This window comes from Hippocampus zosterae, chromosome 8, assembly GCF_025434085.1.
Source record: "Hippocampus zosterae strain Florida chromosome 8, ASM2543408v3, whole genome shotgun sequence".
In the NCBI taxonomy this organism is placed as follows: Eukaryota; Metazoa; Chordata; class Actinopteri; order Syngnathiformes; family Syngnathidae; genus Hippocampus; species Hippocampus zosterae.
The window spans coordinates 11,225,660-11,242,136 of record NC_067458.1 but is presented as its reverse complement, the minus strand read 5'-3'; the positions used below and the strand labels follow the sequence as shown (position 1 = coordinate 11,242,136).

Genomic DNA, 16,477 nt, shown 5'->3' with positions numbered 1-16,477 from the left:
GAGTTTTAGTCCCTCCAACACAAGATCTCTGGTGCGTAATACAGATGACTTGGAATTTTGTTTTATGTGTCACAGATCTTGCATTGGAAACTTTATATCTTTGTTGTCTGGCTCCCAAACGGGTATCCAGTGCTGGTCGCCCATATCTTCAAGGTCCTGATGGGCATAGCAAACATTCAGAGAAATAATTAGTGTATAAACATTCTAGGAAATAGTACAAAAACAGCAAAGGAAAAAAAAGCATTGGAGAGGAGTGCCGTGAACAACTGTGGCATGATTCCCACTTTACCTCTCTCGTCAATGCACTACACGTCACTACAACACACTCAGAAAAGGCTAAATGGTATCAGCTATGCTGCAAGAGTGTTCCTAAATTCTATCGTGGCACACCACGGGAGAGTGTTAATCAAGGCACTTCATCCATGCCTGCTAAATATCCGATATATGACAAATTTTATCCATCCATCCATTTTCTAATGTGTTTATACTCACAAGGGTCGTGGGTGTGCTAGTTGTCAGCCAATGGCAGGGCACGCATAGACGAACAGCTATTCACTCTCACAATCATACGTATGGACAATTTAGAGTGTTCCATTAGCCTGCCATGCATGCTTTTGGAATGGAGGAGAAAACCGAAGTACCTGGAGAAAACCTACACAGGAACGGAGAGAACATGCAAAACTCTACACTGGAACGATACACCTCTGCACTGTGAATCAGACATACTAACTAGTTACCCACCGCACCGCGCCTGAACCAACAACACCTCATATGAAATGTATTCTCAATGCAAGAGCAATGACTTAGAGTGGAACCGAATGTAGGAAGAGCAACGGGTTAACTATGTACACTGCTGGCATAGATGAACAAAAATACATTTGTTTTGAAAACATTTGGACAAATTAAGTTGAAATGGGATAATTGGCCCTGGCAGCCTTGCTGATCTCTCCCGGCACACGGGTATGCCACAGCACCCTGGCTGGCAATCACTGGCTTAACATATCTCCCTCTGAGTCAAAGACTCGAGGTTCGAAAGCTAGCTTTTAGTATGCTGTTTGCATGTTCTCCCCGTGCTTGGTTTTTCTCTGGGTGCTCCATCTGCTTCCAAAATTCAAAAAAAAAAAAATCAGCTTAACGGAACACTCTTAATAGCCTTTAGCCCCTAGGTAAAAATGAGAGTGTAAATGGTTGTTTGTCTGGGTGGATCTGTTTGAGTTCAAAACAAAGAAATCACATTATTATGTTTTGGATGCTAGAAAAGCACCACCAAAAAAAAATTCTCTGCGTTTACTGCCACACTACAAGTCCTGACAAGTCCTGCAAAAATAAGTGGTTGTATTGCACATTTGCCTGGATGGATGAGCCACAGCGGAAACAGCCCACAGCTATTTACACTGACGATTTGGACTTTCTCTCAAGGGCCAAACCATGACGAATGGACAGAGGAGCATGCCTTTACAAGTTACTGTATCATGTTGATGCATGTCGCCTGTGGTATTCCCAGTTCATACGCTGTTGGCTTTTTCAACCAGAACGCAGCTCTACAGTACAATTTAACCGCAGTTTTGATTAAGCACTTGACTAACCATAAAGCCTTGTTGGCAACGGTTGAGCGACTGGCAGAAAGGAGAGATGCTGTAATGAGGTTCACGAGGTGAGAGTCGCTCGCCTGAAATGTGATTCCTCTGGCCGTGTTGAACAAGAGTCGGCTCGAATCACCTCATTTCACACGTTAGCTCTTGTGCTTGCGCTGGAGTTAAGCATTTCCATCCTGCCGGCACTCTGCTAACTCACAGCAGAAAAATGCTCAACACGAGGGGGGGGGGGGGGGTGAAGCCAAGTTGATTTGGTGGGAGGGGAAATATTGGCCTGTTTTAAATGCAAAGCTAGAGAACGGAGGTGGAAATGGAAATGCAACCATTTTCCACTCATATGAAACAGAGCCAATCATGCACACGGCAAGAATAGCATGAGCTTTCTTTTCAAAGGGAAGGGGGTAGAGATGGAAAGAGAAATGGTTATGATTTGTCATGTGTTGGATGCCAAGAAAAATAGTGTAGCAGTTTTCCCTCCTACTCATTTTACTCCCATATTTAACCGGGCCGCATGCTGCTGGTAGACATTTACCACATCAAGGGCCCATTCAAGTTTCTATCACTCACAAGGGGGGAAAAGGGGAGGACTGCATTAAAGTGAACCCTTTAAAACAATAAAAAGCGGGCAGAGAGGGGCTGTGATGCTACATTACTCCTGTGTGGCCTCTAGTTCTCCCCCCCCCCCCCCCCCCCCACCCACACACTCCACTCTCTTTCCCCCTTTCTCTCTCTCTCTCTCTCTCTCCCTGGTTCCTCCCTCTCTCACATTCTCTCCAAGCCTATGAGCTGGTGAGGGCCCTTCTTACTACACACCCAGCGGGCCTTTAAAAAGCCAGGTCTCACTCTCCAATGCGCTTCTGCCGTTTTGGTTTTGGTGTTTTCTTCCGAAAACCGGTTGTGTCCAGCATCTTCAGCCTCCAGGTCACATCACACCAGGGATGCAGACGCCACATCGCTGGCTCCGGAATCTCCCACTCATTCTTCTGGGAACTGTGTTGCTGGCAGAAGATTGGGCTGCTGTGGAAAGCCAAGGTGAGCAGTCAACATGAATACGCGTGGTCCCTGTGGTTAGGCTATTTCTAGCACTGTGTGTGCAGATGCAGGTAAACTCAACATGTTAATGTGTGCGAGGACAAACTGTCCCTCACAGCAGAATCCACAAACTCAGGTGTGTAAGCAGAGAGAGAAGTCAGCAATCCTGCACATGGATAAAAGTGGTGTGGAGCACATTCTTCCCCTCGTCTACCAATTTATGGACAGTGGAGGGATGTCTTAATGGACAGAAAACATTGAAGCTTCATGATTGAATAGTGTGATTGTATTCAAGTTGAAGGTGGGTTGGTTAAATATAGCTCGACCAGTCGATGCGTTAAATAGTAAAATAGACTACACAGGAAAAGCAAAATCTTCTGATATTGTGTTGCTATCTATTCACATGTTTAATAAAAGCATGTATCACATTCTTGGTCATCTTCACAGTCCTGTACGAACATGAAAGAGAACCAGCCTACTGGGATGCCCAGGCCAAGTCGACACTGGATGCTGCGTTGAAACTCCGCCCTCGGGAGCACCAGGCCAAAAATATAATCTTGTTCATCGGAGATGGTATACTTTTGTCATTATTTTCCGAATGTATTCTATCAAAAAAAGCGAATGCAGTCTAGGTCAAGGATCAATTCAAAATACAGTATGACAAACTAAAAAAGTAGAGTTCACTTTTGAATGCAGGACAATGTGTTTGTGTGGGTAGTCGAGAAGTACTCCTTTCCGTTGGACTGAGTGGATTTGTATGGAATAAGAGGGCCATGTGTGTTTGTTCAACAGAAAAATTACTGCCTGGACCAACCACTTGGAACAGATTGAATGAATCTGAGTGAGGTTCATCCCAGTACCGCTGATTAATTTCAATAAATATGGCTCTGTGTGGAGTGAATGAAATGGTAATGATCAAAGCATGACAACACATGGCCAATGTACCAACCAAAAAAAAACGGTTATGGATTTCTCCTATGGTCAGATAGACTGTACGTTTCAGTTCTGTGAAAATATCACTAATATCTAAATATCTAATAACAATATCTAAAACATCAGCCAAAATGAGTATTTCTCAGGTCAGATGTCACTGATGAGCGACACAAGAGCCTGGCTCACATTCAGTGTTGTAGTAAATTCCATATGTATTTGATGGAGTTGAGGCTCAGGGCTTTCAAGTTCTTCCACATTTAACTCATCCAAGCATGTCTTTATGGACCTTGCCTTTTGCACCGGGGAACTGTCATGCTTGACCAGAAAAAGCTTTTTCCCAAAATGATATTTAATCAGGGGTTGAAGAGGTTCTCAATATTCCTTTAACCTGGAAAGTCGAGTTCACAGTCCCGTTCTTCAAATAAATATAGTTAAATATTCACCCCTATAGTAGCCCGTTATATATCTACCAGAATAACCAGCAGTTTGTTAAAAAAAAAAAAAAGGAAAAGGTTGTGGTTATGTTGAGCCTAAACGCTAAACTAAACCTTGATATCCAGGAATATTTTTATCAGGGGGGCGGGACAGTGTAAATGCATAATGACATTGTGTGACATTTTACCCATTATATAAATCAGGGATGAGGACTTCTTTGCAGCAAAGATGTAGGATGTGGAGTGACAATTCAGGTGGCAATGCCGATTTGTGCAGTGATGGTTGTCAGATTAGGTCTGCAAGATTGGGGAAAAAAGTTCCATCAAAAATGAGAAAATTTTATTTACTGTAGGATTAACCCCCCCCCCCCCCACCCCACGAACACACACACACACACTAGGACTTTATATCGCACTTTCACAACAGCTGCAGCAGAAACAAATTGCATTACAGAACATTCATTCATTCATCTTCCGTACCGCTTGATCCTCACTAGGGTCGCGGGGGGTGCTGGAGCCCATCCCAGCCGTCTCCGGGCAGTAGGCGGGGGACACCCTGAATCGGTTGCCAGCCAATCGCAGGGCACACAGAGACGAACAACCATTCGCACTCACACTCACACCTAGGGACAATTTAGAGTGTTCAATCAGCCTGCCATGCATATTTTTGGAATGTGGGAGGAAACCGGAGCACCCGGAGAAAACCCACGCAGGCCCGGGGAGAACATGCAAACTCCACACAGGGAGGCCGGAGCTGGAATCGAACCCGGTACCTCTGCACTGTGAAGCCGACGTGCTAACCACTGGACTACCGGGCCGCCACATTACAGAACATTTAGCATAAAATTAAAAAAAAATAACATTACAAAATACACAACATAAGACAAGGACAGTCATGCAGTCACAACCAATATTTCTCCCTACACGTAGCGCTTGAAGCAGTTATAGATGTAAGAGAAGAGAATCAAAGTGTCCTCCCACCAGTGGATCAGACATTCCACATGTCTGCTATGAGGCAAGATTGAAAGTAAACTAGAAGCTGTAGTGTCCATTGACGAAAAAAGAGATTGGTTCACTTCTCCCATCCCATGTAAAATCCACTTCAATTCCAAGCGCCCGACTCTCAGTTCCAAATACACATCCGCCGCCACATCTTTCGTTCCACCAGCCATCTATCCAGCTGCAACAACCACAGGCTGTACAAAAGGGCCAATAGTTGACCTAAAAGACAACTAAAACAAACACCGTTTCCGACAATTTACATATGGATCAGATACAAAACTGGGAGATGGACCTTTTTTTTCCTGACAAAAGACCAACGTTTCGGTGAGTAGGTCTTGGAAAATACTGGATGCAAACCTTTGCAACAACTGCATTGAGTCATAATATTTTTGCATTCTCCTTTTGTGTCGCTTTTCCAGACTTCCACTGTAACCTGCAACAGTTGTTTGCTTCCCTTCAGTCGTTTCTTTCTTTTTGTCTTTGTCTTGCATCATTTGCTCTTTACTTTACTTCATGAGGTCTTATACAAACTGTACATTGTGATACCTTCCTTCCTGCTTTCTGTCGGTTATTGTTGATGTCACGAACAGATGTTAGCGTCTTTCTTTTCAGCCCTCACAATGTTTCTACCATAACGTACCATAGCAACATCTGTTACTTTGTACATCAACTTTGTACTTTTTCCATCCTTCAACAGCTCTAGCTTTTTTGTTTTCTTGTTGGTTCCACCTCTATCAAGTATAAATGTTTGCTTTGTCTTTGTCCAGTCTTGTAGGCAAAACCTGAATGCAAACGTGAGCATGGACATTGTTTGAGTAATCACTGTAATTCTACTGTATACAAATGGACAAGAAACCAAACCTGTCAGTCATATGAAAATAGGTGGAGTTAAAGACTTTTTTTTAATCCTACCCAGCTGTAAATACTTGAAAATAGAAGTTAAAATGTTGATCTCTCATCTCAGATTATTTTTGTTATTATTATTATTATTATATATTTTTTTAATGTCAAACCCAAATGTCTTCAGGCTACAGCAAAATTAAAATAATTAGCTTCAGCATTCTACTACATTTGAAGGTGAATGTTTTAATAACATAAAATTTCCATATCCACGACCCAGTACAGTGAATATATGGATGGATGGAATACTGAAATTGTTTCAGAAGAAATAGCTTCAACTAGCAAACACAATCTTTACATAAAGTAACAGTTTGCTGCTAACCTATGCTGGACAGTAAGTTCTGTGATGTTGCACAGCAGTAACTTTGCAAATGTTGACACATGAATTATTCTTTCAACAGTGGTCTTAATACTTGCAAAGCACTGCTCTGTCTCTGAAAACCACTGACTTAAATGTGAAGGTCCATTTACACTTTTAGTTGATGTTAATGGCAATGACTTTGTTTACTTGGAAGATGGTCAAATCCTCTTTTTACCTCAATTTGACAGGAATAGTCCTTCTCCAAACAAACATTTTTTTTTCCTTTTCAAACAAGGACAAAAATGTCCGGTTTGGATTTTGGATGCTTGATAATTGAGAGACCTTTGGAAACTTTCAAGGGTCATGAATTGACAAGAATATACGAAAGAATAATAACCCTACCATGATTCTGTCTTTCACAAAGTCTTCAAAGTGTTTCATCAATAAATGTAAATAATACCCGTAAGGGGTATGCTCAAAATGATTATTTGATCATACAGTATTTGCTATTTTAATAACTATTTTATAATACACTGCAAAATGTTATTTTTAAACAGAGAAGATGAAGCTTGGACTTTGATTTGCCTGCTTCCTCACAAACCACATTTTCCTGTTTGTGATCTTTGATTCTTTTAGCTTGTTTGCATCATTCAAATATCCTCAGATGCATTATCTAAGTTGTTGTGCCTCTGTTTTTGTTGTTGTTGTTGTTGTTGTTGTTGTTTTCTTAATACACAGTATACACAGTGTTTTTTTATTTTTATTTTTTTAATTTACCCACATCGTTACAAGTGGACATTCAGTTAGGGAAGTTCAACAAAATTAAACTGCAAATAACCTGTCAGTCACTGTCTTCCAGGGATGGGTGTGTCCACTGTGTCAGCAGCTCGAATTCTGGAAGGTCAAATGCAGGGCAATGCAGGGGAGGAGACAGTACTGGCCATGGACACCTTTCCATATGTGGCACTTTCTAAGGTGACAACACGTTAACACTACATACTTAATAGATATTATCAGAATAATATTTTCCCCCTGTCATATACTGAATTTAATTTCATTCATACCTAGTGACACTGTAAACTAAACATTCTTTTTTTATTAAGACAGCTCTTGAATTGGATTACATGACATTTAGTTGGTGACCACTTCATTTTCTGTTTACCTGTAATCACAATGTGGGAGACGCGCGTCCAATATTCAGTATACAGTACATACACCACAGGAAGCTCAGTTGTTAGTGCAGGTGTCACCAACATTTTTGAGGGTGAGAGCAACTTCATGTGTACCGATTGTGTGAAGGGCTACCAAATTGATACACGTCTGAAATAACATATTTGTCCAAAATACCTTCAATAATATGAGGATGTGTTATTTTTAATACTTGATGATTTAAATTGTCAGACTTTGATCGTGTTTCGAAATGTCTCACAGTACTGCCAATGTTTGCATTTTTAAATCATAATTTCTACTAGCAAATCACAATGTCCAGGCACTGGCGGGCTACTCAAGTGGTCTTCACGGGCTACCTGGTGCCCGCGGGCACCATGTTGGTGACCACTGTGTTAGTGTGTCTGTGTGTAACCTTTTTAAATGGCTTAATCTCTTTACGTGATGCCTTCTCACTAAGACTTTTGGCCCTAATCCTTGGAAGTCAATGGTTTAAGTCAAAATGCTGTCATTGTGGCAAAACAAGAAAAAAAAAGGCTTAAGGTGGGATCAAAGTTGAATCCAACATCTCTTTAATTATGATAATTAGAGAGAGAAGGAAAGTTTAAAGCTGTACGCTCGACGTTAAATACAGTCTTTTTTTCATGTGCTAGGTCTAGTCTGTCTTTCTCAGAAATATTCTCTACATCTTTTGAAACGGGGAAATAACACCAAGATCATTTCAAAGCAAGAGTACATTGTATGTGCCAGCACTAATACAGCCATAGTATGCTTACTCGCAGTTCGGCACCCGCAAATTCACCTATTCGCCATTTATTTCTTTCGTTTCTATGGGGGAGTGAGGGGTGTCAATCATATTTTTTCGTGGAGAACGCTTTTTGGCGGTATGTCCCCACTTAGTCAAGTTTTTAGGAGGGTTAATTAAAATAAAAAAATATCTAATAGAATTCAATGGCTGTCAATTATTTGGGGATTTTCACTATTTTCGCACCGACCCGGTTCCTATCCCCAGTGAATAGTGGCCGTCCAATGCACTTTGATCAATATTACATTTGTGAATTAAGAATTAAACAGAATAGTTCACCAATTAAGTGCCGCACCTTGTTGGGCATGATCATTTTCATCTGCAGAATGTAGGTAAGCGCACAAAGCACCTTCCCTGCTAATATCGCGGGCTATTGAATTGTGTCGGCCGAAAGATCATTGAGACCAATGGACTTAACGCTCCTGCTGCGTTTGTTTGTCCGGAAATGCAATTGCGTTACAGTACTAGGTTCATTTGACCCATTATTTAAAGTGTATCACACAAATAATAAAAAAGTGCCTAATTATGACCTCCATTAGTCACCATTCATTAATGTTTGTAGTTCATTGAGCTTCTGCACTTATGACTGAAAAAAAATATTTTTCAGCAGGTCAGTTTGACCTGCAACCTAACAGGACAGTTAAATATTTGATCCTGTATACACCATGTCTGAGATAGAAAAAAGGTAGTAAAAGAGTAAAAGAACAGTACATCAACTTCTGATCGACAAAAAGAAATCCAGATTGGCTCACAACTCAGTACATGTGGGTGAGGATGGTTATGATCATGGTTTGTGACATAGATTTTGTATTTGTAATGAAATCAATTGTGTAGCTTAAAATGGTTGAATATTTACAAACTTTGTTCATTTTTTTAGTCATTATTAGCAACAGCGATTGGTGAACATGTCAGATTCTCCCAACCGTGCATATATATATATATATATATATATATATATATATATATATATATATATAAATATATATATATATGCATGGTTGAAACATAGAAGAAAATTTGACATCTTGGTTACTTTAGTTCACCTTAAAAAAAGGAACGCAAGATAGGGTTACTTTTAAGTTTTGTAGCAAAAAAAATAAAAATAAAAAGTTGGAAAGGTGACAGGCATCTGTCCTACCCTTATACCTTCACATAACATTCTGAGATTCTGTCTTTACAAAGTAAATCTCACCTCTCTTAGCATTCTTATCATTTGCTACATTGACAAGTGTCAGTGTTATACTGTTTATATTTATTTATTTTTTCCATTTTTAGCAAATGTTTTTCTTCTCACCAGACCTACAGTGTAGACAAGCAAGTGGCAGACAGTGCTAGCACAGCTACGGCCTACCACTGTGGAGTGAAAGCTAATGCCAAAACCGTTGGACTTAGTGGCAATGCAGTGGCCTATGAATGCAACACCACCTTCGGCAATGAGGTCTACTCCGTGCTGCGACGTGCAAAAGCCAAAGGTAAAATGGTCAGCAAATTCAAGTGGTCCTTATCTGTATAATAAGATTTATAAAACAATCATCTGATAAGCATGTTACTGGACTAACAATGGTTATAGTTCAAAGTTCAGAATGGGCCCAAAAGATCCTTTTGCATTGCTTGGCAAAGGTTTGCAGGGCTAATAAACATATGTTTTCATGATATGATGAATGATGCTGAAAGAAATTGCTTCAGATCAAACGTATTCACCATTTGTTAATTATGGTTGCATTTCTATTTAAAAGTAGAACATTTATGCACAGGATGCAGTAGGAACAATTTCAAAGATATAAATTGGTCTTCACTTCGATCAAAGAAACGAGGATATGCTTCTGTGTGAGTGTAAAACTTGACTTTGTCCTTGTGGTCCTATGCAAGACTTAAACCGGTGTTATCGGTGCTAATTTTAGCGATCAGATGTGGGAAATTCCCCATTCAACAATTTGAAAGATAAAATTGCCTTCAAATGCAATAAAGTAGAATGTTGCAGTTGTTAATAAAGATTTTTTTAAAAACGTAAAATGTGTGGCAACCTTGCAGGTCATGTTATCAGTAGTCTGATGGTAAATATTGTTTTACAATTTTTGAATGTTAATAAATCATGACTGCCTTCACTGTCCAGGTAAATCCGTTGGTATCGTGACCACCACTCGAGTTCAGCACGCATCACCAGCTGCCGCCTATGCCCACTCAGTCAGCCGTAGCTGGTATAGTGATGCAGATCTTCCCAGTAGCGCACGCCATCAAGGGTGTGTGGATATCGCCACCCAACTAGTGACCAACGTTGACATTGATGTGAGATTATTTCTGTTATTTTATTTTATTTTTTTAATACTGATGAAGATTGTACCATTTTGGGGGTTTTTTGCTTTTTTTGATAAGCCATTGTTTTGAATTTGTGGAATTGCATCGGAGGAACGTAGGCATCTGCCCCAGAGTAAAAATGATTGGCTTGTAACCATTCCAGGGTGTACCCCATCTTTTGCCCAAAGTCAGTTGAACATAATTTGCTGTGGACAATTGATAGAATGATGGAGGCACGAACATAATTACTCTTTCCCGATATACAGTATGTTGATTTTTCATCACTTTCACCTTGTAGAAAAGAGTTTGGATCAAATATTCTGCTTGGCGGCATGGGTGAATCTTTATTATTTTATGGCTGGATTTTCCCACTGTGTCATGAGTGTGTAAGGACTTTGCTATGGTTAAACGATCAAAAATACTGACAGAATAGATGTGCAGAAACATATCGCATTGTCATAATGACGTATGAACAGGTAGTTTAATGTTGAGCATAGGTTCGGGTTGTTATTAAACTCTTAGGTTGTTGGTACTCTTGACATAATAGGATTTTTGAGCAGTCTTCAGGCATCTTACATGCTCAGTTGACAGCTTTGTCTAGCAGCTGATCTAAAGCCAGTGTATAACAGCTGCTTAGTGATCTTTTTCCCCTCAAGGCATCCAGTTGGCTCAGCTGACCCCTTCAATATACTACTTTGACCAACATCATCCAGGATGCCTTAGTCAAGGGCCACCAGCGTGCCAATTCCCATGTCTTTCTTGACAAATTACAAGCCACTTTTTGGTGTTGCTTTCTTTGCCGTTGGTTTTCCAAGCATGAGCGGACAGTTGAAAAGCAAGAAGTAATGTTGCCAAATAGCAAACATACTGTTTAACGTTTCTTTTTTTGAGTTTGGCTAGGGTTGACATCCAACGGCTGTCATTCGCATCTTTTAAGCAGAGTTTGTGTAATAGTGCCATAAACATGAAGCTGACATCATTCTGCCTCATTCATTTATGCAGGTTATCCACGAACACAAGAAAAATAGCATCCCTGTATATTATTTTATGGAGCATTTTGTGATGAGGAAATAACAGCATCAGTCGTCTTAACACGTTATTTTTTAATTAAACAAACAATGGTGAAGCGCTATGACGGTGTAAAGAGGCAATATAACTATTGAACCAATGTAGCACATACCGGTAATATAATGACTCTTGGTGTCCCTTTAAGGTGATCTTGGGAGGAGGGAGGATGTACATGACACCAAAAGGCACTTCAGACCCTGAGTATCCAACCTCCAATTCTCGCAAGGGGGACCGCCAAGACCGGAGGAACCTTATAGATGTCTGGTTGAAGGCTAAACCAGTAGGGTCATTTAAAATGGCTTTTAAAAAACACAACTAGTCCTTTGTATGGCACTTAAGGACATGACACAAGGTAGATAATGTCAATGCTTTGTCTTATGTGTACACTAATGTGTCTTTCAGACCAAGAATTCACACTATGTTTGGCACAGGAAGGAGTTTGATGAAATAAACGTTGAATCTACTGATCGGCTCATGGGTGGGTAACCTTTAACTTGCAATCCAAATAAGGCAGGCAAGCAGGCAAAAAGCTTGAAAAGTTGACCTTCTACACTCCAATATTTGCATATCTGTTCCCAGGCTACCTAGTTATTGAGAGACAGAACTCCCATCTTATCTTATGTTGTGAACCTTTGCAGGGTTCAGAAACAACACGTCAACTTTCATCGTAACAGCTATATGGAATCATCAAAGTGTGACATCGTAAATTGATAGCTGTGTGTCATTAAGTCCTGACAACGGCGATAGGAACCCAGGGCACGTTTCTTGTTTTGCCAATGCACCGTGCGTCATGTTGTCGCCTTCTGTTTGGCCAAATGAACAAACGTCTTAACTACTTTGAAAGCGTTTTCACGATGACATTGATGAAAACGCTAAGTATTCATTTATTGTTTATTAAAGTGTAAAGTATTAAAGTCAGTCATTACAAAGGTCTGGAACATCATGTTTGCCATGTTGTTAGATCACCATTTCTGGTAACTCCACTCTGTACTTTGCATTTGTACATGCACTTATCCACCACTATTTATAGATGCATTGGTTGTTGGCGCTCAGTGCAGGTCGCAAGTCCTTCAGTGTTCATTTCCAGCCATTTCAGATTCTAGAACTCTATGGGGAATACCATAAGCCAAATGTTTTCTTATTTCCAGTGTGTTTTGCTACCAGTTCAGCGTGAACCCCGCCTAATGTCTGAAGTCAGCTGGGATAGGCTCCAGCACGCCTGCAACCCTCTTGAAGATTAAGCGGTTCAGATAAAATGGCTGGATGGATCTTCCTATTTCCATCATAGTGCTACACAATGCAATTAAAAGTCTCACCTTCCTTGCCTGTGAACAACTTGGCATTAGCAGCCAACACTGCCAAAGTCATCTGTGAACAATTAGGTTTACAACATGTTTTCCAAGCAGTCTCTCTAGTTTCTCAAACTTTTGTTTCACCTACCACAACTTTTTGGGTATTGAAAAAAAATGTTTATGGTATATATATATATATATATATATATATATATATATATATATATATATATATGTATATATATGTGTGTATGTGTGTGTGCGTTTTTAATCAAAGATCTGTGTATTCCATTTGGAATTCTGCTTATTTTTGTTGTATCATTCTTTTATTCTTGTATAATGTGCGCATATAAATACTACTCCAAATAGCTTCTCTAATCTCACCTTTTTGCTTCCAGGTTTGTTTGAGCCAAAGGACATGAGATTTGAAGTTTTCCGAAACACTACCCGGGATCCCTCTATTGTGGAGATGACGGAGAAAGCCATTCAAATCCTGAGCAAGAATCCAAAAGGCTATTTTCTTTTTGTCGAAGATGAGTACTTGATATGAGCAGTAGAAAAAGGAAGTGGCATGATAATAAATTTGTAACTTTTGGTACTGAAATGCCTGTATAGATAAATAGAATGCATAGTGCTACCCATAAGTCCTGAGAAATACCTAATCAACTCATGAATAGACTAAATGGAGTCTGGGCTCGAACTCTAAAGTTCCCTCTGAATCTTACTTTTTCATCTTACCAATTTTGGAGCATTCTTTGCTTCCCAATTGGGAGAAGTTTATGTTTATCACCATAGCATGGAGTCAGACAGAATCCTTGTATGTCCAAAATCCTTACTTTTCAGGAGACCCACAGAACGGGATGTACATTAACTATTGAAAAAAAAATTATATATATATATATATATATATTCATTCATTCATCTTCCGAGCCGCTTGATCCTCACTAGGGTCGCGGGGGGGTGCTGGAGCCTATCCCAGCTGTCTTCGGGCAGTAGGCGGGGGACACCCTGAATCGGTTGCCAGCCAATCGCAGGGCACACAGAAACGAACAACCATTCGCACTCACACTCATACCTAGGGACAATTTAGAGTGTTCAATCAGCCTGCCACGCATATATATATATATATATATATATATATATATATATATATATATATATATATATATATATATATATATATATATATATATATATATATATATATATATTTCTTCTCTTGTTTCTCATTACGAGGAAGAATTGATCACGGACACCACGATGGCATCGCCAAACTTGCACTGACAGAGGCTGTGATGTTTGACCGAGCAATTGATCGCGCTTCGCAGCTCACCAGAGAATCTGATACATTGACCGTCGTCACAGCTGATCACTCTCACGTCTTCACTTTTGGTGGCAATACACCCCGAGGAAATCCAATCTTTGGTATGTCATTTAAATTCATGTTCTGTTTGACAAGTATATTATTATTGTTATTCATCACATTTTTGTTTTATAATTTGCAACCCAGGTCTCGCACCAAAAAAAGCAGATGACCAAATGCCTTTCACAAGCATCCTGTACGCCAACGGCCCTGGTTATGTGCACATAAATGGAACCAGAGGGAACATCACGATGGTGGATTACTGTAAGGACATGATCATAACTTTCAGATGCCAAACGTGTCTGAGTTTGGGTGTATTGATTTAATTATAGCTTACTTTTAATCACCAGGAAGCAAAACTTCAACTCAGAGCCCTGCTTTGTTTGGTTTTAAACTCTTCTGTGTAAATGTACAGTATGTGTATCTAGAGAAAAAAACTATTTGTATTTCTTTGTGGAACACTGTACACGCACTGAGGCAGTTCTTCCTTCTTCTTTTCCGCACCATTTGACTCAGTCATTGCATTACATACTGTACTTGGTGTGCGTTACTCTTGCTTGGGATGAATTCGTTTTATAAGCCCTCAATGGAATAGTTGTTAAAACCTTCTGTCTTAACACATCTGGTACCTTAGTGAATGTGTCAAGACAATTGAGGGATTCATTCATTCATTCATTCATCTTCCGAGCCGCTTGATCCTCACTAGGGTCGCGGGGGGTGCTGGAGCCTATCCCAGCTGTCTTCGGGCAGTAGGCGGGGGACACCCTGAGTCGGTTGCCAGCCAATAGGTAGTATTTGTCTTGAGAACCCTCATATTCATGCTGTTTATTCTCATAAAAGTACGATTTTTATTACATATTATAATTTGACATGTTAGCCCTATGAAAAAACTTTTTTCCTGCTGATTGGATTGATTTTGGTTCTGCAGTCCACACATGCAAAGACAGCTGTTCATGGGTGTCAAAATATAGACCCAGTGTCCAAAAGGCCCCAAGTTAGTTTTTGCGGACTGGCATTCCGATAAGGACTTGTGTAGCGAATGAGTCAAACGAGACTCGTAATTACGGTCCAAAACTTAAACAGTTAATTATCTTATTGGCAAAAGCAAGATTGCAACCCAATGCCTGAGGATTTATGCTGTTTCTGCGTGTGCTTTGTGGTTTCATCTCCACTCATTTTGATTTGCAGATGACGAGGAGTACATGCAGCAGGCCGCTGTCCCTCTTGATGCTGAGACACATGGTGGCGAGGACGTGGCCATTTACGCTAAAGGCCCCATGGCTCACCTCTTCCATGGGGTCAAAGAACAGAACTATGTGGCTCATGTTATGGCCTACGCAGCCTGTTTGGAACCCTACACAGACTGTCCCCCTCCACCTCATTCCCACACGTCCACTGCATGTGCGAACACACCCTCAAACCTAATATTTGGACTAATTGGCCTCATCTGGTTCTCCAGATGACAGCCACACACAAACTATACACATGCGGCAATTCACACAGCTATAATAATGCAAGTATATAGCATCCTGGCAGCAGGGAATACTTAAAGTAAATGTGTTTTGAGCCATCTCATTTTGAGATATAAGCACCATTTAGACATTTTGAAAATATGCAAACAAGAACAAGTCAATCGTTGGAATATGTAAAGCCTAGTATTTTTTTTTTTAAACAATATTCTCATAATACGTGCTGGTAAAGTTTCTGTCCTATTCTCATTAAGATTATTTACACATGAATCTGAAGCGGACACACAAATAATAACTTGAAGGCAACAAGGAGGCTGAAGGATCATTGAACAGTTTTGGTGATGCACATGTTGACGCTGAATGAAGGGCTGGACTCTGAACCAGAGGCTATCTTGCTGTGCCAAGCTGTAATACCGGTAGACCTTAAGAATTTATAATGGTACTGTAGGTTTTTCCAGCTTTTAAGGATTTTTTTTAAAGCAATGGCGTCAAATATGGATTTCATGGGCACCAGTTTTTTTTCCTTTGTCTGAGTTGACGTCACCAATCTGTTTTAATTGTCCGTGAATGTATTTTACATGCAAAATGTATTTTTATACACTGTTTTTGCTGAATGTCTGATATAAGAAATAAATAACATTAATGCTACCTTAATGACAGTATTCAATTTATTCTTTGAGTTTGTATCTTCTTTTATCATTGTTCTTTCACATTTGACATTAAAGTTGTATTCAATTCAAATCAAAATTCATAATATTCAAGTACAGTATTTGAGTACCGGTATATGTTATTGAAGGAATTGACTTTCAGCTTTCCACTGC

General features: G+C 39.9%; 1 protein-coding gene across 1 annotated transcript; it reads left to right on the top strand.

The window, feature by feature from the left end:
- Positions 1-2,321: 2,321 nt before the first annotated feature.
- On the top strand, positions 2,322-16,310 carry alpi.1 (alkaline phosphatase, intestinal, tandem duplicate 1). Its single transcript, XM_052074674.1, has 11 exons — positions 2,322-2,627; positions 3,075-3,200; positions 7,057-7,172; positions 9,467-9,641; positions 10,283-10,455; positions 11,678-11,812; positions 11,935-12,010; positions 13,223-13,357; positions 14,058-14,249; positions 14,335-14,451; positions 15,376-16,310. The coding sequence occupies exons 1-11, from the start codon at positions 2,534-2,536 to the stop codon at positions 15,648-15,650; spliced, it is 1,614 nt and encodes a 537-aa protein (XP_051930634.1). The 5' UTR covers positions 2,322-2,533; the 3' UTR covers positions 15,651-16,310.
- Positions 16,311-16,477: the final 167 nt, after the last annotated feature.

Coding starts and splice junctions, on each gene's coding strand:
- alpi.1 (XM_052074674.1), top strand. CDS start 2,534: ATGCAGACGCCACATCGCTGGCTCCGGAATCTCCCACTCATTCTTCTG. Junction 2,628..3,074: donor GGCTGCTGTGGAAAGCCAAG/GTGAGCAGTCAA, acceptor TCATCTTCACAG/TCCTGTACGAACATGAAAGA. Junction 7,173..9,466: donor CATATGTGGCACTTTCTAAG/GTGACAACACGT, acceptor TCTTCTCACCAG/ACCTACAGTGTAGACAAGCA.